The sequence below is a fragment of the Panthera leo genome, chromosome A3, assembly GCF_018350215.1.
Source record: "Panthera leo isolate Ple1 chromosome A3, P.leo_Ple1_pat1.1, whole genome shotgun sequence".
Lineage (NCBI taxonomy): Eukaryota > Metazoa > Chordata > Mammalia > Carnivora > Felidae > Panthera > Panthera leo.
The window spans coordinates 11,871,574-11,895,995 of NC_056681.1; the positions used below are offsets into that span (position 1 = coordinate 11,871,574).

Below are 24,422 nucleotides of genomic sequence, written 5' to 3' on the forward strand. Positions count from 1 at the left end.
TGAACAGCCAGCCACCGCCTTTACCCCGGGCTAGTCTGAGGTGGGGACATCTCTCGAGTTCTGGGGAAAGGGAAGAGTCAGCATCAGCAGAGGGTGCAAAAGCCCAAGGGGCAGCTCAAGTGTCTGCCCTGAGTGCTCCCTAAGCTCAGGTAGCTTTTCCGCCACCCAGACCACCTTCACCCCCTGCAGGTGCCCTCCACACATGCTGTAAAAACACCACGGGGAAAATGGCGCAAATAGGCTCACTTATAGAGACAAAAGGTCTGGGTATTTTAAAAAATGCCCTTGGGGCGCCTGGGTGGCTAGGTCAGTTGAGCATTGACTTTGGCTCAGGTCATAATCTCTCGGTCTGTGAGTTCGAGCCCCGCGTCGGGCTCTGCGCTGACAGCTCAGATTCTGTGTCTCCCTCTCTCTTTGCCCCTCCCCTGCTCACGCTGTCTCTCTCTCTCTCAAAAATAAACATTAAAAAAAAAAATGCCCTGTAAGAATTCTGACACGTGTACTTCTTCTAGAAGGCAAAATCATTTAAGGATGTAAATAACAGTGCAGTAAAAAGGTCAGCTTCTTGGAAGGAAGGAAAGAAGGAAGGAAAGGGGGAGGGTGGGAGAGGGGAAATCTATTTCTAGTCTCAGTTAAACCCACTATTTTATTTTATTTTATTTTATTTTTTTTTTTTAAATTTTTTTTCAACGTTTTTTATTTATTTTTGGCACAGAGAGAGACAGAGCATGAACGGGGGAGGGGCAGAGAGAGAGGGAGACACGGAATCGGAAACAGGCTCCAGGCTCTGAGCCATCAGCCCAGAGCCTGACGCGGGGCTCGAACTCATGGACCGCGAGATCGTGACCTGGCTGAAGTCGGACGCTTAGCCGACTGCGCCACCCAGGCGCCCCTAAACCCACTATTTTAAACATAATGAAGAATGGTGATGAATAGAGATTCAAGTCCAAAGGCAGAAGGTGAAACGTGTCATGTGGTACGACTTCCAGTGTACTGTACCTTACTGGAGGTAAAATATGATGAACTTGCTGAAGTCTGGATCAAACCATAGTCAGTTTTCTTTGCTAATTACCTCAAAATAAACATAGTTTGCTTTAAAACATCCAGACTCCGAGGTACAGAGTAAAACAAGATAATCTCCATTCACATCACCTCGCCTAGAGAGGTAACTACTGTTAACAGTTCCCTATACAGATTGCCAGTTCTTTTCCTATGCCATTATAAAGCTTATCTATCTTTAAAAAGCAATAAATAGGGGCGCCTGGGTGGCTCAGTCGGTTAAGCGTCCGATTTCAGCTCAGGTCACGATCTCGCAGTCCGCGAGTTTGAGCCCCGTGTCAAACTGGCTCTGGGCTGATGGCTCGGAGCCTGGAGCCTGCTTCCGATTCTGTGTCTCCCTCTCTCTCTGCCCCTCCCCCGTTCATGCTATGTCTCTCTCTGTCTCAAAAAAATAAATAAACGTTAAAAAAAATAAAAAAATAAAAAATAAAAAGCAATAAATAGGATTGCATTATGTACACGGCATGTATCACCAGCAGAGGGATCTTCAAAAGGCCTCCCAACACTGACCTGCCTTTGCACACATCACAGAATCCCAACTCCTTCTCGGGCCTAAGAACCCCGTGGGCTGGGGTCCTTACCCCTGTGCCTCAGCCATGCTGTACTTCCTGCTCTTCCTGGAGGGCGTCAAGTTCCCTCATGTGGATCTGGGACACTTAGCACTGCTCAGCATTCCTGCCCCAGACCCTTCCTTGGCTGACTCCCTTCTCACCATGCAGGTCTTAGCTTGGGTGCCACCTGTTTGAGGAGACCTTCCTGATCCCCTAAGGCATGATGTGTCTGCCCCCCCACGCCACTATTACATGGCTCTGATTTCTCTCCTTCCTGTCACTTCTCACTACCTGAAGTTGCCGTATGGGTTTACGAAAGAACTGTCTTTCCTTTGCTCTTGTCTTGCTGACTACTGCATCCCCAGTACCAAGGACAGTTCTCGGCACAGGATAGGCATTTAATAAATATTTGTAGAAAGGATGAATACACGGTGTTCCAATTTTCTTTCTTAAAATTTAACAATACATCTTGGAGTTCTTTCTGTGGCAGCACAAATAGGTCAAATTCATTTATTCGGCGGCTGCACAGGATTCCATTTTGAGAACAGACCCAAACTTCCTTAATTTCCTATGACTGATGAACATTTGGTTGCTTCCAACACACAAATGTTCTCTCTCACAGGTAGTGCTGCAAAGGAATTCCCTGGATATGCACCTGTGCACGTGAGGGCTGCACAACACATTCCACCTTTGGCCCACATCTTCCCAAACTTTTGCAGAACGTGTTACGTCCTGGTCAATTTTGCAAGCTCACCCTTCAACCCCAAAAGTTCCATCCTCTGTGACCCATCATGACAGAGTGTCACTCTGCCCCAATCCCCCTCCCTCAGCCCACAGTTGGTTAAACTGACAAAGGTGGGGGTCTATTCATCCTTCAGTCCTTAGAGGGTAAAGTGGCCCTCAAAACTGGCCTAAATGAATAGAATAACTAACACTGATAGAATTAAAACAAAGATTCTGAGAATAGCTAACACTAACTCATAATTAGGGGGGGACTATTCAATTGGCTGTTGAAACCAGGATATTTTTGAGAGTGATGAATTTACATGTTAGGGCCACCAGGATGTGCGGTCACCCTATTAATAACACGCACTGATGCCCTCGGTCAGGATTCTTCCTTGCATCGCTCCCTTTAACCCTCACCACAAGCCTCGGGGTGGCCCCATTTCATGAGGAGGAAGTGGATGCTCAGAGTGGTTACATGGGGCGTGTGAGGTTACACAGCTAACGAGAGGCGGGGCTGGGACTCATACCCAGGTCTGTCCGGTGTCCTTAACCGCTGTGTTCCAAACACGTGATTTAGGTGTGTGATTTGGAGGCAGCGTCCTGCTCCGTGTTCTTGGCAACTGCTCGCTCAAGCCTTTGTGACAGGGAAAGCACCGCGTGGAAAGGAAGGAGGGACAGCAAACATCACCTTTCCTGATGTACTCCTTTTCCGACGGACTAGAAGGTCCTCACAACACATCAGGGACATCCTAGCCTTCTCTGAAAACCCTGTGTGACAGATATCCCGAAGACTAACGTGGGCACAGCCAGGCCAACTGTCGAGAGGTGGCCGTGTGTGCTCTTGGCTTGCACGTGCTGTCTTCGGCCCTACTGGTGTGTGCAGCCAAGGTCCTCAAAGAAACGAAACCCTAGTCACAGAACTCACACTGCCTCTCTGGAAACAAGAAACACACTCCTCTGTTTTAATCACAAATTCCAAACAGAGGCATGAAATTTATCTTTGCCAGCAGGTACTCAGTGTTCATCTCAAAGGGGTGGGGAGCAATTTAGAAAAACAGAGGTAAAAATAGCCAGGCTACAGCCAATGACTCACAGGTAATGTTTATGTAAGTGCCAAAATTCAGGAAAGAGAAGAGAAGGAACTTGATGGCAGATACTGAGACAAAACTATCCAAGAGAACTGGCTTGGGCACAAATCAAATTAAAAACAAACAAACAAACAAACAAACAAACAAAACCCCATGAGGTTTACAAAGAGTTCTCCATTGAAAATGGCCAGAGTCCTCTCGGCGTCCTCCTTGGCAAGATCTGCTCACAGAGTTCCCACGTGTAATTCCAGAGAGTGATCTGTGGGGAGACTTCTGCTCAACAGTCATTAAAAACCACTGGGGACTCCCACTTCGCCCATGAAGAAATAACTGCTGTGAAAGCTGCCGTCCTGCCATAAACAACTAGAAGGCCTGATAAAAGCTATGAAACGAAACTGTCTTCTGGATTGGGCACCACAGGGTGGGACTGTCAGAAGGGAAACGTTACTGACAGGGACACAAACAAAGTGGCCATTCCTGCTCCAGGCCCCAGCCCACTTTACTGCCCTGACATAGTTTCCAGGCTGAGGCTCGGGGAGGGGAACTCCAAATTGAGCCCAGCACAGTCAGTGTAGCTGAGAAGAGGGGGACCCGAAGCAGCCAGGATACCCGAGAGGAGGGGCTGCACAGAAAGAGAGCTCCAGAGAACTGCGAGAGTGGCCCCCCGAATCCCGGACTGTTAAAAGCAATAGGCCAACAAACCCGAAGGAGACATAAGGCTGGGAAGTTTGCGTTCCTACAGGCCAGAGTGGGAGGCAGAGTCCTCAGAAGGGCACTGCATTACTTCCTAGTGCTAGTCTGGACCTGCTGACAAAGTTTAAAAGTAAACTTCAAAAGGATTATATGGATGCCAAGAAACTTAGAGACACGGCAGAAGAAAATCCAGAACTCTATGAAGAATACGAGAAAATCTAGTAGTCAAAGACATAATAAAGTTTACAACGACTGGCATTCAATACAAAATTAATAGGCAAGCAAAGAGCAGGAAAATATGACTTAGAGGCAGAAGAAAAGTTAACTGACAGAAAGAGTCCTAGAATGGACAGAGAGGATGGAACTGGCAAACAAGGCCATTACAGCACAGCAGCTCTTATAAATGTACTCCACGGGGCGCCTGGTGGCTCAATCGGTTAAGCGTCCGACTTCGGCTCAGGTCATGATCTCGTGATTCATGAGTTCGAGCCTCACGTTGGGCTCTGTGCTAATAGCTTGGAGCCTGGAACCTTCTTCAGACTCTGTGTCTCCCTCTCTCTCTACCCCTCCTCCACTCACACTCTGTCTCTCTCTCTCAAAAATAAACATTAAAAAATTTTTAAATAAATAAATGTATTCCATATACTCAAGAATGTAGAGATAATCATGAACGTGAGGAGAGAAAACAATGATATAAAAATGACCCAAAGGGAACTTCTGTAAGGTGAATAACACAATATTTGAAATGAAAGATACAGTGGATGCTGGGGCACCTGGGTGGCTCAGTTGGTTAAGCATCCGACTTCGGCTCAGGTCATGATCTCGCGGTCCGTGAGTTCGAGCCCTGCGTCAGGCTCTGGGCTGATGGCTCAGAGCCTGGAGCCTGCTTCCGATTCTGTGTTTCCCTCTCTCTCTGACCCTCCCCCGTTCATGCTCTGTCTCTCTCTGTCTCAAAATTAAATAAACGTTAAAAAAAAAAATTAAAAAAAAAAAAAAAAAAAGATACACTGGATGGGACCGACAGGATAATGGGCAGGCAGAAGATCCAAACCACAAAGACACAGAAACAGAAACTGGCCGAAGCAAAGTAAAGCTTAGAAAGAAAAAAAGAAAAAGATTGAAAAAAATTAGAAAAGCAAAGTGTATTATGGGATGATAGCATGTTGTCTATCATAATTTAAGTAACTGGGCTCCCAACAGGGGAAGAGATGGGAGAACAGAAGGAAGTCATTTAAAGAAATGGGTAAAAATTTACCAAATTTGGTGAAGAGCTATAACCTCATAAAGTATAAACCCAAGAAGCTCCATGAACCCCAAGCAGAATAGAAAGAATTACTCCAAAACACATCAGAATCAAGTTGCCGCACACATATCTGAATGGCTAAACTTTCAAACATTAGAGTGAGTGTTGATGAGGACGTGAAACAACTGGAACTCTCTCTTAACATTCCGGTGGGGATGCCAAATGGCCCCATCGTTCCAGAAAACACTTGGCAGTCTCTAATAACATAAAACATATACTTACTATATGACCCAGCGACCCACCCTTCGGTATTTATCCAAGATACTTGAAAATAGGCACAAATATTCGTAGCTATAAAGTCTGAAAAAAACCCAAACGTCCTTCAAATGGCGAATGGATAAAATGTGGTGCTGTGAGAATGTATATATAAACTACTGATACCTGCAAAAACATGGATGTGTCTCAGCATTATGATGACTGAAAGAAAGGAGACACAAAAGTCTATGCACTACATGATTTCATTTGTACGGCATTCTAGAAGAGGCAAAACTGTAATGACAGAATATAGCAGATCAGTGGGCACCAGGGGCTAGGGCCAGGCTAGAGGATTCACTGCCCTTGGCAGGCTGACCCCATCCTTTGAGTGAAGGCCCCTTAGAGGCCTTGTTCTGGGAAAGCAGCAGCACTGGAAGTGATATTCTGATCTCCACTACAGGATGGTGGGTGAAGAGAAAATGTGACCATGACACTGAGCCCCTGAATCCAGCCAGGTCTAAATTCAGAGGTGTCCTTACAGGGCCGGTAAATCCCCTTTATTGCTTAAGCTCTTCTGAGTTGTGACCGTCTCTTGGGATTGAAAGTGACCCCACTGACATAACCTCTTTCACCAGGCAGGACCGCCGTCAACCCCAGCATTTCATGTTTCTGTCACTTACCCGAGAGCGAGATTCCTTCAGCGAGCCCATAAGGAAGATAAGCAAAAATGATCATCATGCCAAACTCCAAGGAAGGCGTTTTCCTCAAGTCAATATGCTTTAGCACGTAAATAACAGTTGTCAAGGAAAAAGAACCAAGGGACAGTTGACGGGAGATGTAGAAAAGTCACAAAACCGCTGCTTTCCAAATACACACGGTAAACAACGAACACAAAAGAGTTTGGGACATTCCAAGGTAACACATGAAAACCTGTCATTATGGATTTTTTTTTTCTTCTTTGCAGGGAGACTGTTGTTTTAAGAAAGGGAAGCTGACAAAACACTAAGAGCTGTAAATTCCTAAGACAAATGGTGGGGGGAAAATTAAAATCAACCTAAGTCAACGTGTTTAAAAAATGCTGACTCGGAAGGCTGGCAGTATGCTGGGGCTGCGGGGGCAGAGCTGGGGCCGCAGCCAGACTGAGGACAGCCCACAATGGCAGGTCCCTTCCAGGGCCGAGTCACTCTTTCACCCCTCCTCCAACGTCAGAGGAGACCGCTAACGGGGTGCCCAGAACTCCAGGGTAAAAGGCCCCGCAGAAGGACCCTCCTTCCTATCCCTGGAGACTTCTAAACTCACGCCCTTGTGGAAGGAGAATCTTCTCTGTATTCAAATACAGCCCACGTGCCTATGCTGGGCTCACAGCACCCATCTACTTGGCTCCATCACAGCCGATGCTTCCCGCCCCCCTGTCCCCCGAGAGGAATATGGAGGAAAACGCTGAACTAGAAAAAGTTCTCCTTTCCATCCCGTTTATTGGTACAATATGAGACGCTGTCAGCCAACAATAGAATGCCTTTAGACTTCTGGACAAAGGAGGTGAAGGCAAAATTCAACAGGACGGCAGACAAGCATGGCTGTCACAGGCAGGGGTGGCTCTCCCGGCCATCTGTGGAACAAACTGCTCGTGGACGAGGGCCAGGCGGCCAACTCCCTGAGACACAGGCTTAGGCTCCCACAGAAATGGTCTGGTGCCTGTTCCTATTTTAAGCAGGACAAATTTTCTACAGCAATGAAGGTGTCATTGGCCTTAACGAGCCTTTTCCTCCTCCGGCTGGAAAAGCTTATGGGCTGTTAAACAATGCCATCAGTGCGAATAACTTGGATGGAGCTCATTTTAAAAGTCTCTTGTCTGGTCTTCCAGATAAACACTTTCAGTGGGGTAAAGACTTAGTCAAGCTGGTATTTTCAGAGGAAATTAATTTCCAGTTCTCTGAATGTGAAAAGTGAGGCAGTGAAACTGAAAATCTTCTGAACTGAGAAGCTCCCCTGAAATCAGATCCAACTGAGATCTGACACTTTGAACAGTGACGTCCTAAATCTTAACATGTTAAATCTAAAAATCCTTGAGTTTCAATTAAAGTGATCCTCAAACCCAAACTAAATAAAGATCCTTCTTCAAACTCAACCTTAGACTAAAACTGGCCCCCGGCCTCCAGAAGGAAGGGGAGAAAATGGCTGAATGTAGATGAATGTAATTAAGAAAATCTTCTCGGCCACGCGTGCTCATCATATTAAAAGGATATTAGTGCAGAGATTAAGCCAGTGAGGGTGCCGAGTGCTGCTGAGCCAAAGAACATTTTGAGGAAGTAGCCAAGGGCTTGTAAAAATGTTTGCCACCCACTGACATCTGACATATTTTTCCTTGTTAAACCTTCAGCTGTGCTAGGAAATAAAAGAAAAACAGGAAGAAGTTAAAATGTTATAGACAAAGTTATTAGAAGTTAACTAAAACTCAGAACTGGATTCTTGCTTAGGCGTTCGCTCATTCGCTCATTCCATCATCGGGTTGGGTCACTTATTTGTTTGCCTACTTTGTTGCAGGCACGGTGTTAGTTTCAGGGGGTTCCGAGATGAGAGAGCAGAGTCCCTGCCCTGGAAGGGCTCCTTCAGTCTGGTGAGGAAGACAAACAAGACGGGAACAAATGACCACTCGGGGAAGGGCACAGGGTGCAGAAACACGGGGTGGGGCATCTAACTCAGACTGGCAGTGGTCAAGGAAGGTTCCTCATGACACGTGAGCCAGGTTTAGAGTTAGAAAAAAGAAGAGTTAACAGGTGAAGAAATGAGGGAAAGTGCCCGGGGCCGAGAGAATAGCATGTGCAGAGGCAAGGAGCCCAAGAATGCACAGCACATTCCGGAAGCTTCAATTTCAGAGATTAGCAGGGACAGAACACAGAAACGGGACAGGGGCGGGGGTGCCAGTGCAGAGAACAGCGGCAAGAGAAAAGGCAAGACCAGCAGCCATGGCGGATGTGTGAAAGGCTTTTGATGAACCAACCTAAGGAGATGGTAGTTCATCCCAAAGGCACTAGGGAGCCATGGGCAGTGTTTCCAGTCTGGTTGGGGGGGGGGATCCTGGGGGGGATCCCGCTGGGGGGGATCATTGAAGCCATGGCAGGAAATCAGAGGAGAATGGGGCGACCTGGGAGGGCGCCTGGGTGGCTCAGTGGGTTAACTGTCCGACTCCTGGTTTCAGCTCAGGTCATGATGTCACGGTTCATGAGTTCGAGCCCCGCGTCAGGCTCTGTGCTAACCGCTTGGGATTCTCTCTCCCTCTCTCTCTGTCCCTCTCTTGCTCAGGCTCTTTCTCTCTCTCTCAAAATAAATAAATAAACTTAAACTTAAATTACAAAAAAAAAAGAAGTGTCACTGGGTACAGGCTAAGAGAGTGGATTTAGGAGGCATTAGGGAGAATTAAAAGAACTTTCCTTTTAGGCTAACAGAACAAAGTGAAATGTCGGAAGCCATTAAATTCAATGAACGGTTTTCTCCCCAAAGGGAAAACCATTATACCATTACAACGAAGTTATTCTGTCATTAAAGACCCTCCTCCTAACGGATTCTACCCTTAGACTACTCGCAAGCCCATCCACTTCTCTCCTTCCGTCCCTTACCACCCTCTGTTCCGGGCCTTGGGCTCCATCACTCTGTCCAAACATCCTTGTCTTCCTAAGGGACTGACCCATTCTCCCCTCACTGGCCTGGATGATCCCTTTAAAATACACAATCTGATCGGGTTACTGGCCGGTTCAAACCCAGCAACAGTTTCCTGCTGCTTTTCAGGAGGAAGGCCAGTCTGTCTACGCAGGAGCTGACTCCTCTGCCCTCATGACCCCATCTCCTCATTCAGAAAGGACCCCACTGTCATGGGCACCTCTCTGTAGGTCATCTTTCACTGTTCCCTGCCCCCAGCTAACTCCCCAGTTTGTTCCTCAGAACCGAGGGCCAGTGTCACTTCCTCAGGGACAGCCGCCCTGACCCCTTCACATATTACAGGCTCTCCTGGTCCCTTACTTCTTCACAGCAAGTGCCAAAGTCATGAGTCATTCATGAAGCCCATGCCTGCATCCATCTCGTTCACTGCCACATATCCAGGGCCTAAGGCAGAGCCTAGTATACAAAGACACTCAGTAAATTTCTGCTGAATCCGTAAACAAAACAAAGAATTGTCAATAGAAATACTCAGTTTCATGAATCAGTGTTTCATGAATTGCTGTCATTTTAAAGTGGGATAATCTCTAATAAAAGTGTAGCTTGGTCAAATAACCTCAGGAAGTTTTCAGTAGTGATTCGCAGCACAGTGTAACATAACAAAGGTTCTGAAAACTCCTGCAAAAAAGGAATCTAACTTTTCTCGCACAAGTTTTCCAAAGTGACCTGACTGCACAACTCCCCCACCCCTTTCTTTCCCAGCAGACCACAGGTTAACGCCCCACCTTGGGGAGTGCTGAGAGCCAGCAAGGGTTCTCACCGGGCCAGTGCTCACCCACAGTTCCCAGACGGATCTGCAGGCCACCCGCACACAGTGCCCGGCCCCGACCCCCATATCGCCGCCACGGCTGGTACACGGGTTGGAGCCTTGCTTTCCGTTCATGCGGAGGCCCCACGGAAGCGACTCACTGGTGAGGTCACACCAAGGGTTGATAGGAGACCCAGGACAGAGGCCAACGATTTCTCAACTCAACATAAATGAAATTAGAATTTGGACTCTTTCTGACCTGGTAACTTTCTACATTTTTGTTTTTCAGGTCCTTTTCTCACACTTTGAAGAGACAAGGCTGCTTCAGGATCCATTCTGTGAGCTTACGCTGCGGCCGGAGAGCGCAAGAAGGTTTCCTCTACAGCAATTATTGTAAGAATAAATCGTCATACTAACAAATCAAAGCTAAAAATAATTTAATTAAAATTAACGAAGGGGCGCCTGGGTGGCTCAGTCAGTTAAGCGTCCGTTTTTGGCTCAGGTCATGGTCTCGTGGTTCGTGGGTTCAAGCCCGGTGTTGGGTTCTGTGCTGACAGCTCAGAGCCTGCAGCCTGCTTCGCATTCTGTGTCTCCCTCTCTCTCTGCCCCTCCCTGCTCGCACTCTGTCTTTCTCTCAAAAATAAATAAATATTAAAAAAAAAAAAAAATTTTAAAGCCCCCGAAGAAGCAGAAGATAGCTTTCTGGAACTTTTGAAAGTGAAAACCTCAAAAAAAGGGGTAATTCATTCACATATTCAGCTGCAAAGATAAACGTGTCAGGTCACTTCGAAAGCAACCATTTGTGAAGCCCACTCTGAAACAAGACGTGATTCTACCCTATAACCAAGGAAAGCTGAAGCGGCCCTCTCCTGTACTGCTCCCCGACCCTCCCCTCTCTCTCCTCTTCAACCTGAATATGCCGACGGGCTCACGGACAACTTGGCTGAGAAGCCTCACTCGAACCCCTCAGCATGGCTGTCTGTCTCTCGTACTCAAGGCACTGTGCGCACTTTTCCGTGAGCAGCTTTCCCCCACCTTGGATTGAGCTCCGTCCAGTCCAGCGGGTCTCTGAGTGACGTCTGGCACATGGAGGGCCCTCGCCAGACGCTGGGGGTGGACGGCCGGCCTTTAGCATGTTCCACCCCGGGCCGGATACCAGCAGTGGCGAAGGGGGGCGGGGCTGGAAGCTACACACGCTTGTGGCGCACGGAGGCGGTTTTGGGAACTGCCATCACAGGCGATCTTGGCCTTCAGAAAAGCACTTTTCCGGGAAGAAACTTTGGCTAGTTACAGCGACTCCATCATTTCTCATTTTCAAAAGAAAATATCTTCTCATCTTTACCCTTCTGTCAAAGTCTTTAACAGAAAACCTTTAACCTTTTCTTTCCTCTTGGAAAAGCTCAGAAGAGATCCTCCTTCTGACAGATTTTTAAAAGCAAAATAAATTAGACATAAAGCAGCTGAGTTGAGCTCCCAATGTGTAAAAATAACTCATGATGTCACCTCCAATTTGGACAAAATACTTTATCACGAATGTTCAGTACGTGTAGCCAAGACACGGAACCAAAGTTAAAACCCAAAAGCTAAAAGGCTTTCCAGAGTAGATCCTAAACAAGAAAAAAATATTGCCATCAGACTTTTTAAAGGTCTTATCTACAGCATGATGTCTGAGAATTTCCTAATAAAGCCATAGAAATTTTTGCCAAGAGAAATGTGAAAAAGCCAATAATGGGGGAACTTGCTAAACAGATCATAGTACATTTGTAGAAAGGAATACTCTGTAACAAGGAAAATGATGTTATGTGACATTATTTTTCAACTCTGCTCAGAGAAAAAGTTACAATACAGTATACGGGATATAAGCCCATCTCAATAAAATGTATGTATACTCCCACCAAATTGTTAACTGTAATTACCTCTGGGTAATAGTATCGCACGTAATGCGCTCTGTGTTTTCTTTTATATAAAGAATAAAGGTATTACTTTCAGAATAACAAAAATAGTTTAAAGTTTTTTTTTTTTTTGGTTTTGTTTAAGGTCTGCTAAGCACCTCTTGCAATTAATTAAGCAACATTTGAGAAAGTTCTTCCTGCAAAAGTAGGACAAAACTAGGACAAAGACATGAAACCGTGCCTGGGGGACAGGTGTAGAAGAGGAAAGGGTCTCACATTCACTGATGTCCAATGCTTTTCACGCAGGATTGTAGTTATTCAATCCTCAAATCTAACCTTGGGCTGGGGCATTATCACCCTCACTTTACTGCTGAGACACATGTAGCTCAGAGAGAGTGGCTCAGGGTCGCACGGCTATCGGTGGCATCACTGGGGCTTGAACCCAGGTCAGCCTGATTCCAAACCCTGGGTTCCTTCCATTATAAAAATGTCATTTTATTCTAACGTAAAAATTCTAAATGTAACCTCTAATAAAGCTTTCAAGAAAATGCTAACTACTACAGAGTGGTTGTGCTTAGCAAGGAATCCCTTAACAAAGGAAACAAGTCAGTGTTCAGGTAACGGAGATTCTATTCTTGAGCGGAACACGGACGGACTCCTAAAATTCTCTTAGCTCGTCTGGGAAACACTGTCCAGGGCTCTTTTCTCCAACCGCTTTGTGCCTTCTCTGTTTTTGGTAGAACTGTTTGGGTCTCCTGCCCATACGTGCTAATGAACGCCACAAAAGACAGAGTTCAAGAAAAATAGCCCTGAGTCCGATAAATGCATCTGAGATGGTCTTAAATTCGTTTCATTTCTCTTTCTCAATGGCTTCTTGACATTTTATGATTCATCTATAATTTCTCAGGTGCTATCAACAAGGGCAGTAATGCCAATGAACATTTGAAAAAAATTTACAGTTTCCCAGGTAGCTTTCACACAACAGCATCTCGAGGTGGGACATGCCTGTCAGTATCACTCGCTTATTTTATGGCTGTGAAACGGGAAGGTGACCTGAGACAGCTCCTAAGTGGGAGAGCAGGGCCTGCGTTTACTGCTGTCGTCTGCACCGAAGCTGTCCCAACACCCATCCCTCAACTGGCTGCTCCCTCATCCTGAGCTCGAGCCCCGCTCTGGGCGCCGAGCTCACAGTGAGGAGCTTGGGTGGGTTTCTCTTTCCCCACCTCTCTCTCTGCCCCTCATGGGATTCTCTCTCTCTCTCTCTCTCTCTCTGCCCCCTTGCTCACTCAAGCCTTCTCTCTCTAAAACAAAACAAAACAAACTCCCAAAAGCCGAAGTTCTTGGGACTTACCCCCAAACAAATGAATCAGAAGCTGTGAGGGTGGGGCCTGGGAGTGCTCTGGCTAATGAGCGCCCCCAGGGGTGCTGACAAGAAGGTGGACTCGAAACCACCGCTCTAAGGTAGGTCCTAGAAGGCAGGCTCTCCTCGAATCAGCCGGGACCTTGACAGTTCTGCTGGGGGTGACAGGGCTTCTCAGGACAGAAGACCGAGAAGCGAGTGAACCCATCACCCAGACCACAAGGACTGCATGCAAATACCTGTCCCTTTGCTACAAGGACCTTCAGTGCCGTCCTTGAAGAAAGGACACTCACTTGGTCAGGACAATGGAGACGGCGTCGTTGAGAATACTCTCTCCAAACACCAGCATGTTGAGCACTGGGTCCACATGAAGTGCATTGAAAATAGCAATAGTGGCCACTGGATCCACAGCAGAAATCAGGGAGCCAAATGCAAAGCTGCAAAGAAGAGAAAAAGAAGGGGTAATTCTGCAATGCTTATCACATAGTCCACATATAAAACATCCAAGCCCAGACTGCATGTGGCCTAACATACTAATACACACTGGGGCTGAAGTAACTCCAGAAGGTGGTGTCTTTTCCCCACTTGTAACACCTGCTGGTTGACACTGCGGGTGGGGCGGTGAAAGGCCCGCTCCACAAGCCTTTGTTAGAAACGGCCTGGTTTTCCACCGAAGTACCAAGACTTTATCTGACCGGTGACAGATAGATGGACGTTACAGACATCCCAGCCTAGCTCTTTGTCAGAGCAGCTGGAAGCATGATGGCTCAGGGGGGCCTCACCCACAGGCCCCACGAACTCCTGGGTGTGACCTCTGCTTCTCCCCTTGCCACCAGGCCACTAGAGTGCCCCTGTGACCGACCACAGCCTCTACTCAGACTTGCAGCATCTAAGAAAGTGCCGAAGTCCGCGGCAACTCTGCCGTGCCTCGAGGGGATGGGTGGCTGGGCTGGGGGACACCAACACCAGGGCTGCCTCCCTCCGGGCCAGGGGTTTCCCCAACAGTGCCCAGGAAGGTGTAACTACCTCCGACAAAGAGGTATTAGTTGCCTGGCATGTTGCAGGCATTGAGGCCGTAATGACAGCAAACCTTCGTGTGGCACTTGCCGCGTCCCGGGCACTGGTCCGAGCCCTTGACATCTAGGAACTCAGCGCTCCACACGGCAACCACGTGAGGTGGTACCATTACCACCACGGTTACATAGCGCAGGTGGAGGGACAATGAGGGTAAGCAACTTGCCCGAGGTCAGACAGCTGAGAAGTGGCAAGACCCAGGATCCAAACACGGGCCGCCTGGCCCCAAGTCCGTGCTCCTCACCGAGACACTGGTTACAGCAACATCCAGAGACTAAGGCCAGTTTGGAAAAATGGCAAGCGTTACACGGGAGATCAGAGTGATCTGGTGGGTGGCAGGGGGTGGGCCACTCACAGCGGATGGTCAGAAAAGGCTTCTCTGAAGAGATGACACTTACTTAAACAAGGGCCTACATGACAGGAAGCAGATGGCCAAGTCAGGATCTGGGGACAGAGACAGCAGCAAGCTCCCTCTGAGGTGGGGGCAAACTTGGCGGCCTGAGAAGCCGGTGAGTGTGGCAGCGGCCCCGTGAGAGGCAGCGGCAGATGTCAGAGGCTGGCAAGTGAGGCAGGGCCCCGTGGGCCTCCCCAGGAGTCTGGATGACTTATCCTCTCTGCCTGTTTCTTTCTACCCTTTGGGAGTCCTTGCAGGCCTTGCGATCCCCTCAATGCCACATGCCGTGCCTGGCTCTTCCTTTCCAGATCAGCAGACAGATTAGGTCTGCCCCCTTCCACCAAGTAAGACAAAACAGGGGCTCTCAAGGGGACAGACCCGGGGAGAGATGTAAGCCAGAGACCATCTGTCTCTGTTTCATGCCCTCACCAAGCTCGCAGCCTGGAAGGGAAAGGGGAGCTATGGTGGTGGGCCTGCCCACGCTCAGTCACTCTGCACAGTCACGTGAGCCCAGGCTCGGGGTGAGCAGAGCCGGGGGGATGAGCTGCCTTGCTGCCTTGCCAGCCACAGCCTGCTTTGTAAGTCGGTCATCTGGCATGCTGGTTTCCCGGGCAGCTCCCTGTGTTGAATTAATGCGGACTCGTGCGGGACAGCCTGCTCACCTCAAGGACAGCTGGGTCCCAAGCTGAGGGGCGGACCCTGAAAGACAGTCCCAGTCCAGAGCTCAGTTCAAGACATGCCCTGTTCTCACCGAGGCTGACACATGCCATCTGCCTCTTGCCCTCACTGTGAGTGCCAAGCAGGTGGGCACTATGTTTTAGTCATGGGTACATTCTCAGGATCTGTACTGAGCACGGCCCAGAGGAATTTGTGGAAGGCAGGCGGGAGGGAGGGAGGGAGGGAAGAGGAAGGCCAGGGAGAGAAGGACAGGCAACACCACCGAACGGCTGCCAACCCGAGGGGCCCTGTTCTGTGGGCAGCCCGGCCTTGAGGCCCTCCTGCTGCAGCCCGGACACAGAGCTGGTCTCTTCTTTTGTCTTTGATTCCCTCTCCTCACCCAGGGCAAATCGCCACGGGCCTCAGGAAAAACAACGTCTGAAAAGGATACTCTGAAGGAGAGAGGGAGGTGACGGAGGAGGAACCTGGGAGCCTTTGGTGGCTCCTGTGTCGGGTGCCGACTTTGTGCGGCTGGGTTGGTCCCTTTCCTCCATTTCTGAGGACAGTGAGGCCAAGCAGACAGCTATGGTTCTCTGTGCTCAGCATCCACACCCCCGGTTTTGGTAACAAGCACCCCAACTTCCATTTGGGGAGCCACACCTCTCCGACCCTCCACCCGTATAGTTGCGTGGGGCTCTAGGAGTGGGCAGGGGACCCGAGTTTGGTCAGAGAGGGCAATCACTGGGCATTTTACCAGGCCACTGGGAATCAGGTTGGCCCCTTGGGCAGAGATGCTAAAGCGAGGCGGGGGAGGGGGGGTGAGCCCAGAGCCACCAGTGCTGCCACGCGGGGCAAGTGTGTCTGAGGATGAAGCCCGTCAGGAAGAACGGACGGAGACACAGTGAGAGAGTCCTGGAGGCTGTCAGGCCAGAAGCCATCACTCCAGGACCCTTCAGTTCTATAAGCCAACAACTTTTTGTTTTTTGGTTTTCTGCTAAAACTAGTTGTGTTGGGTATCAGTTGTGCTAAAAGAGGCCTGGTTGATGTTCTTCGTCACGGTCCCTGTGGGAGCCTGAACTGAAGCCAGAGCAGGAGCTAAAAGACCAACCGTTGAATGGACAGAGGGATGGACGGATGGAAAGATCTGCGCTAAAGCAAATTCAGTGACACAGTCATCGTAGAACCCAACTGGCGGTCTTCTGGGCATGAACTGCACATGCTTTACCTTTTCTGTGTTTGGAATTTTCATACAAACAGTTGGGGGGCAATGCTTTGCAGAAATCATCTAACACACTCAGCTTGGGCTGGGGATCTGTACTGGGGCAGAGTTTTCCTGGAGGACTGAAGTATGAACGGCCTGATTCATCAAGAGGTCGGACTCTAAGGAGTCATTTCGCTGTGGCGTGAGTTGCTGCCTCACCCTCTTTCATGGCTCGTCCTCTAAAAGGTCAGTAGCTACAAGTTCAGCTGAGAAGTGTGTTTTCTTGATTTATTCCATCGTCTCAAAAGAGACAGCAACACCAACCAAGCGAAAAGGAAACAGACTGAGGTGGAGAAGGGACTCAGATGTATCTACAAGTGACATCTCTCTCCAGCAGAAACGTCTCTACAATACAACCCTCTGTTTAACAAAGTTATTTTTATGTTTTCTATTGTGCAGAGGTCTGTGGGTCTTATGTTTGACCTAAGTGGTGTTTTGAAAAACTGATTATAAGTTGTCAGCTTTTGGGGCACCTGGGTGGCTCAGTCAGTTGGGTGTCTGACCCTTGGCTTTGGCTCGGGTCAGGATCTCGCAGGTTTGTGAGTTAGTTCGAGCCCCGCGTTGGGCTCTGCACACTGACAGCACGTGGCCTGCTTGGAATTCTCTCTCTCTCCCTCTCCCTCTCTCTCTCTCTGCTCCTCTCATGCACACGTGTGTTCTCGCTCTTTCTCTCTCAAAATAAATAAATAAACTTAAAAAAAAGTAAGTTGTCAACATTTAAAAACTAGGAAATTCCTTGGGCGCCTGGGTGGCTCAGTCGGTTAAGCGTCCGACTTCGGCTCAGGTCATGATCTCACGGTCCGTGAGTTCGAGCCCCGCGTCGGGCTCTGGGCTGACGGCTCAGAGCCTGGAGCCCGCTTCAGATTCTGTGTCTCCCTCTCTCTCTGCCCCTCCCCCACTCATGCTCTGTCTCTGTCTCAGAAATAAATAACTATTAAAAAAATTAAAAAAAAAAAAGTAGGAAATTCCCTAATTAAAATCTAGAAACCTGGCCTCTTTTGAAAAAAAAAAAAAAATGTTGTTAATATCCAGTAATTCTGTGCCTGCATTCCCACAGGGCGATGACTAGGTAGAGCTGAGAAGCGGCTGTCCCTTTCAGACAGGGTGCACACTTCAGATCCCCACCGCGGCCACCCCCAGACACGTGGAAGTTCCCTCTGGTAAGTGCTTGGCCAGGCCCTGTGGCTGCAGGTTTGCAACTGTTGGCTAATTTTCCCCAGAGCACTCCCAGTCTGCGGGAAGGTCACTTTCTAACAGGAAAGGAAGTGCCTGCACATCAAGAGAGAATCCCTACCTGGCTTATTCTGCTTGTCTAGGGGACAATTCTTTTACTCCTCCCTCCCTCAACCTCCCAACAAACATCGGTTTAATTCCGTTTCACAAGAATTTATCAAGCATTTCTGTATCTCTAACCAGTTGCCCCAGAACAGGTTGAAGGACTGAATGCTGTGACATCTTCCTTTGTATGACTAGGTACGGGGCAGTTCTCTTCACTTGCAAAAAATACTTACAAAATGCGGGGCCTCAGTGCTGCTTTCTTTCTAGCTCCTTACAGAATAAGAATGTGATTTTTGCTACTTGTTTATATAACAAGACTATCTTACAACAAAAGCTCCAAAATTTATGTCCCTGGGGGAAGAGGAGATTGCACTGGCTGTTCTCAGAGGCACACTTCCCGTGAAAATGGCTTCGAGATTCTAGTCCCCAAGTTGCTGAAGACTGACGGCTCTGACCGGCCTGACAGGAGAGAGCTGGGGCGGACACCTGAGCCCTGCTTCCTAGCCCCCAGCCAGGCCACAAAGGCAAGCACTCATGGTACAGAAACACAGACCAAGGCTGTACATTCGCTAGACTTCCCAGGGAGGGGACGAAACCAGGCCTCACTCTGCTTGTGTACTTTCTTTCTTAGCACTGGATCTGGTACCATCCGGGAGACAGCGGCCTAGGTTGCTTCTTGCTAAGTTGATGAAGGAAATTCCTGAGCTGGGCTCTTGGCAACTCTGAGTGCTCACTGGAGTAGCTTCAGACTGAGGAAGATATCCACAGTGGAGACCTTGGCCCTGCCTGCCCCCCGCACCCTACCCCACGCCTGGCTTGGTGGGAACCCCAGAGTAAAGATGCACACCTCACTCCCCCCTCCATCCCGGATCTATCAAGAGGACAACTTTCCACTGTGGCCACTGAAAAGACTCAGAAATTGGGTGAAGAGGATTCTGGATAATGCAAGATGCAGTGAGTGGTGTTGGGGACGGGGTGCAGTTAACTGACCAGAGATATTCCCTCCAAGGCTTAAGCTAAATCAATTATTCCAATCAGCAATGCTCTGACTAGAGACATTCAAAATTCCACAATATGGTTGTGATTAATTTCTGAGCCACAAGTTAATTCAGCAGAAATCATCCGCCAAACAAAAAGAGAGACAGAATAGAGAAACACCGCACCCAGGAATCAAGGTGGAGAAAACTATCCCCAGTTTGAAAAGTAGTCACACGGGGGTGACAGTATGAAAGATTTACCTGTCTGTCATGTTGAGTTTAGAGATTACATCAGCCTGTAAAATAAAACACACAAACACATAGACACAAAAAAAAAACCCCTGGAGAACAGCCAAGAAGATTAAAATGTCCATTAGTGCTTTATTAGAAACTAATAAGGACATTAATCTTCAGTCCCCAAACCACTTGAAACATAAAGAAAACTCCTAAGTTTCAGTTTAAGCATGCATTCAATCATTATACAACAAAAGTACAGAAAAGAATGCTACCTTTTCAAGCCAAATTAAGTATAGTTTTCTGAAGTTTATTCCCATTTGCTACTAGAAGCTGAGCAATGAAGGTTGCATGACAGACAGATCTATTCTGGTGCCACTGTGGCAGCAGTTCAGGGGACAATCAGAGGCAGTGGGCTTTGGCCGACAGCCACCAACAGAAGCAAACACACCTGACACACACGAGAGGCCTGCTGGTCACCCAGATGCCCGACTCTGACCCTCAGTCCACAGAACGGGGGCAGGCAAACTTTGTGCAAGTAGCCATAAAAGAAAAGAACTATGACGTGCATAGACATGCAGAGTACAAAAGTATACATAGTACCTTTCTGGGTAGGTTTGGTTTAAATTAGTTCAAATTAATTTGAACTCAAAGTACAGAACATCCAATTGATGACACTGGGAATTGGTTTAGCAATAGTGGAAAATCCGGAGTATACAATTCTACAGGTGGACAGCTTAGAATTGAGTGAACATATTCAGAATCGAGTTTGATTTTTAAAATGCAAATTTTTACTGAGACACAGTATTTAACTTTGATTCCATTTACCTGAGAACACAACTGATACTGTTATAATCTAAAGACCTTGATGGTATATATTCTGCCTTAATTTTAGTATTAGGTCTTAAATTATTGGTTTGCAGGTAAGATCAAATACTTTTGGGTATGATGGAGAAGATCCACTCAATTCCACACACCAAAGCTCTTCGAGGACACTTAGAAACAATTGCAGCATGCTTTTACTGTGCCTCATGTGAGTTTGGATTTCCTTCCAGGACAGTGTTTACCTTGAACATGAAACACAGGCCCCACGAGGTGTCTGTCCCTACCCCACCCCCCTGCACTATCTCTAAGAACGTAAGATTTTCAGGATTTTTCAAAGATGTTTTTCTTACCTGACCCAGAAAATAAATCCCTCCACCTACTACAAAAGCGGAAATTGCCGTACCAAAGACAGCAAACAGGGTGATGGAACCAATATTTTGAAAGAAGTTACCCTGTTTGAAAAAGCAGAAATGAGAGGACTGATTAGGGAAGCCGGTCCAGTCAGTGAAGGCACGCACCCCCCACCCAGCCCTCTGATTCTCTGCAAAGGACACCGCCGCCTACCTGGTTTGGCTGGAGACCTGGCAGTCCTCCCTCACCCCCACGCCTGACGCGGAGCCAGGTGTCACGGTGTGACCTTCCCCGAGTCATTCACATCGCTGGGGCCCTCGTGCATGCAAGCCGCCATCACCTCACCCTGGACTGCTGCTAGGAACTGCCCGAACCAGCGGGGCCCCTCCCCCTCTAGCTCTTCAAGGGCTTCGGGAATGAGCTTTGGAAAAGCCAAGCCTGATTATGATGCCTCCACCCTGACCTCCCACTTCCACTCAAAACACAGCTAAAACCCAACCAAAGCCTGGATGGTTCGACCCCCTGTGAAGGCCTCACACCTCCCCTCTGTTCTCTGGGTTCTGGTCACACTGGTAGCTTATGGTTCTTAGAACACATTATGCTTGCTGGGCTTGGACCACTCTTCCTTTCTCCTTGCTTGGTGAACCCGAACCATCTTAAGATCCGAGGATAGCTTGACTCTTCCTGAAGGAGGGAGGCCGGCTCTGATCTTTCAGCCAGGGCAAATCCTATCCTATGCTCTCAGTGCACAATGACCCTCTCCTGGTACATGGCCAAAATCTTTTATTATTATTATTATTATTATTATTATTATTATTATTATTATTTTTAATGCTTATTGATTTTTGAGAGAGGGAGAGAGAGCGAGCGAGCAGGGGAGGGGCAAAGAGAGAGGAAGACACAGAATCCAGGCTCTGAGTCATCAGCACAGGGCCCGATGGGGGCTCCAACTCATGAACCATGAGATCATGATCTGAGCCGAAGTCAGATGCCTTAACCAACTGAGCCACCCAGGTGCCCCATGCCCAAAATCTTATATTCATTTATGTAACTATTTGACTGAGGTCTGTCTGTCCCACTAAGCTATAAGCTCAGTGGAGGAGGCAGTGACCTGGTCTGCTGTTATATAACATAGTTACTGGCATAATGCCCGTCAGATAGAAGATAATTAATAGGTACTGAAGGAATTAACTGTGTTTCACATCTGATCAAAGTCCAAAATTTATACAATTATAATTTTTTAACTAATTAAGAAAAGGTGCCGAATTCTTTTTAAAGATTTTAAAGTCATCTCTATACCCAATGTGGGCTTGAACAGACAACTGTGAGACCAAGAGTTGTGCACTCCACCAACTGAGGCAGCCAGGCGCCCCGGAAAAGGTGAATTATTACAAAGTATGTCAAGATAATACGTTACATGATCAAAAACTCCTGTTTGCTGTCCAGGGCTTGCTATCTATCCATCTGTCTATCTATCTAAAGTTTACTTATTTAAGTAATTTCTCCATGCAACGTGAGACTTGAACTCAAGACCCCAAGATCAGGAGTCGTACGCCCCTCTGACTGAGCCAGCCAGGTGCCCCTTAAATAACTGTATTTTACTCTATTAGTATCCTCATCAAATACGACGGATAAAACATATTTCCATCTATACTTCACAGCATTTAAGAGAATATATTTGCGTCCTGGTAGCGTGGTAAATCTTTCAAATTTCCGTAAAATTAAAAAAAATTAAGCTACTTATTAGAATCCTGTGGACTCCACTTAGGAACAACACCAAGGAACCTCGATACCTGATTGTGGGCATAGACAAGGAATCCCATTTTTTACTTAACTGTCAAGCCACAGACAACAGGAACTGCTATTTTAAAGCTGACTTCAAAAGTTACGTCCTCACCTCAACACCAACGGCCCCACCAAGCCTATCTCCTTCAGGAACCTTTTTTGCTTCTTTTGTTGCAATTTTGATTTGGCTGCCCATAATCTAACATTCAATTATTTTGTCTGGTTTATCAATCTTCAGCACACAAAAAACTTTAAAATATTCAGGGCAAACACAATGATTTGTTTTTTCTAAACCAAAGGCTTTCATCTAGGAGTTTCCTCTGCAAAGAGCTAATTTATTTTTGTTGTTAAAAATAGATTAAAATAGATTAAATTAAGCCTTGATCTGTTTATAGGAATCTAATGCTAATATAAATTTATGTAGCTGGTTAATAGTAATCTGGATATTGAAAATTTACCCAAATTCAAGTTACCACACTAAAAGAAATTCCCTTTGTTACGCCGAGCAAATTTATCTGTTTCTCTTTGACATAACTAATGTCCTATTCTTTATATGATATTAATAATTTTAAAGAACCAATAGCTACCTATCTAATGCATATTAAGTGATGGGAATCTCACTGAAATTTTTATTCCAAGTTCAAATTTACATCAACAAATACAGCAATATTAAAAACATTCAAAGTTGACTTCCTATCTTCTTTAGGGAGGACAGAAGTGAACAGAAGTCTCTGAATTCACATTTCTAACTCACATTAGTCCATTTCACATAAATTGTCACATTTCCTGCTGGAGAGCCATCTTCAAACAAATGTCTTTCTAAGAAACTGTTATTTTCCTCAAATTTTGAACAAGTTTATCTCCCTCCCTCCAAAAAATTAGAAAATAAAAATTTTATATGCTCTAATATAATATCACAGTGTCATGTTTTTAAGCAAAGATCAAATCAACTTCCTCAGCAGTGTTTTTTAAATTAAAAAAAATTTTTATTTAAAAAAATGTTTATTTATTCTGAGAGAGAGAGAGAGAGAGAGAGAATGAGAGAAAGAGAGAGAGAGAGAGAGAGAGAGAGAGAATCCCAAGCAGGCTCCGGCTGTCAGCACGGGGCCCGACGCAATCTCATGGCTGACGCCATGACCTGAGTGGAAATCAAGAGTAGGGTACTTAACTGACTGAGCCACCCGGGCACTCCCACTTCACATTGTTTTGAAATATTTTCTTTTATCTGCGTATAGTTCTTTTAAGATTTGTTTATAAAATGAAAGTGTGAAAGACACTGACTTTTAATTTCTTCTTGCCTGTTCCTTTTTAAAAAAAAAAATTTTTTTTTTAACGTTTATTTATTTTTGAGACCGAGAAAGACAGAGCATGAACAGGGGAGGGTCAGAGAGAGAGGGAGACACAGAATCTGAAACAGGCACCAGGCTCTGAGCTGTCAGCACAGATGTGGGGCTCGAACTCACAGACCGTGAGATCATGACCTGAGCCGAAGTCGGACGCTCAACCGACTGAGCCCCCCAGGCGCCCCTGGACTGAACAGTTTAAAATATTTATGTTTTAGTATCCAGGTGGAAAACTAAAGATTTAATTAGTATGTTTTGACAAAACTCTCATGACTAGATTTAACTCATTTACTAAGTTATCAATAATGACAGTGGTCATATTAATAATAGATGATGTTAACAACAACAAGGAACACCATCGATTATTTAATGTGGTGGGTCATGCTCTGCATACATTCTTTCATTTTGTCCAAACCTTCAAACAACCCAGGAGGTAGGGTATGGGGGATTTTTTTGTTTTTAATTTTGACTCTACCCAAAAGACACCTGTAGGAGGCAGTGCATGATTAGACCTATGTCTCTCTGGCTCTAAAGTCCAGGCTCTTTTCCTCTGTCGAAGGGTAGGCCAAACTTTCCAACCTTCACAATTTTTAATCACATTCACAAAATAACTGATGTATTACTAATATTTTAAGTTGAGTCACTTTTTTATTTTAAAACTGAAGTACATTTATTTATTTATTTATTAATTAATTACATTTGAGAGAGAGACAGAGAGACAGAGAGCGAGTAGGGGAGGGACAGAGAGACAGAGACAGAATCTGAAGCAGGCTCCAAGCTCCGAGCCATCAGCACAGACCCCAACGCGGGGCTTGAACTCACGAACCACGAGATCATGACCTGAGCTGAAGTCGGAAGCCCAACCGACTGAGCCACCCAGGCGCCCCTAAAACTTAAGTACATTTAAAGAGGGG

The 24,422-nt window shown here is 46.8% G+C and overlaps 1 protein-coding gene across 2 annotated transcripts in view; it reads right to left on the bottom strand.

Moving 5' to 3' along the window:
- The window catches only part of SLC9A8 (solute carrier family 9 member A8), a 70,381-nt gene that overhangs the window by 17,524 nt on the left and 28,435 nt on the right, over positions 1-24,422 (bottom strand). For both annotated transcript variants that reach the window (XM_042930701.1, XM_042930700.1), the window contains 5 exons: positions 20,380-20,481; positions 19,232-19,266; positions 13,623-13,766; positions 7,862-8,000; positions 6,296-6,401 (listed from right to left, as the gene is read on the bottom strand). In XM_042930701.1, the coding sequence (XP_042786635.1) occupies positions 6,296-6,401; positions 7,862-8,000; positions 13,623-13,766; positions 19,232-19,266; positions 20,380-20,481 (526 nt within the window). The remainder of the gene's footprint in view (positions 1-6,295; positions 6,402-7,861; positions 8,001-13,622; positions 13,767-19,231; positions 19,267-20,379; positions 20,482-24,422) is intronic.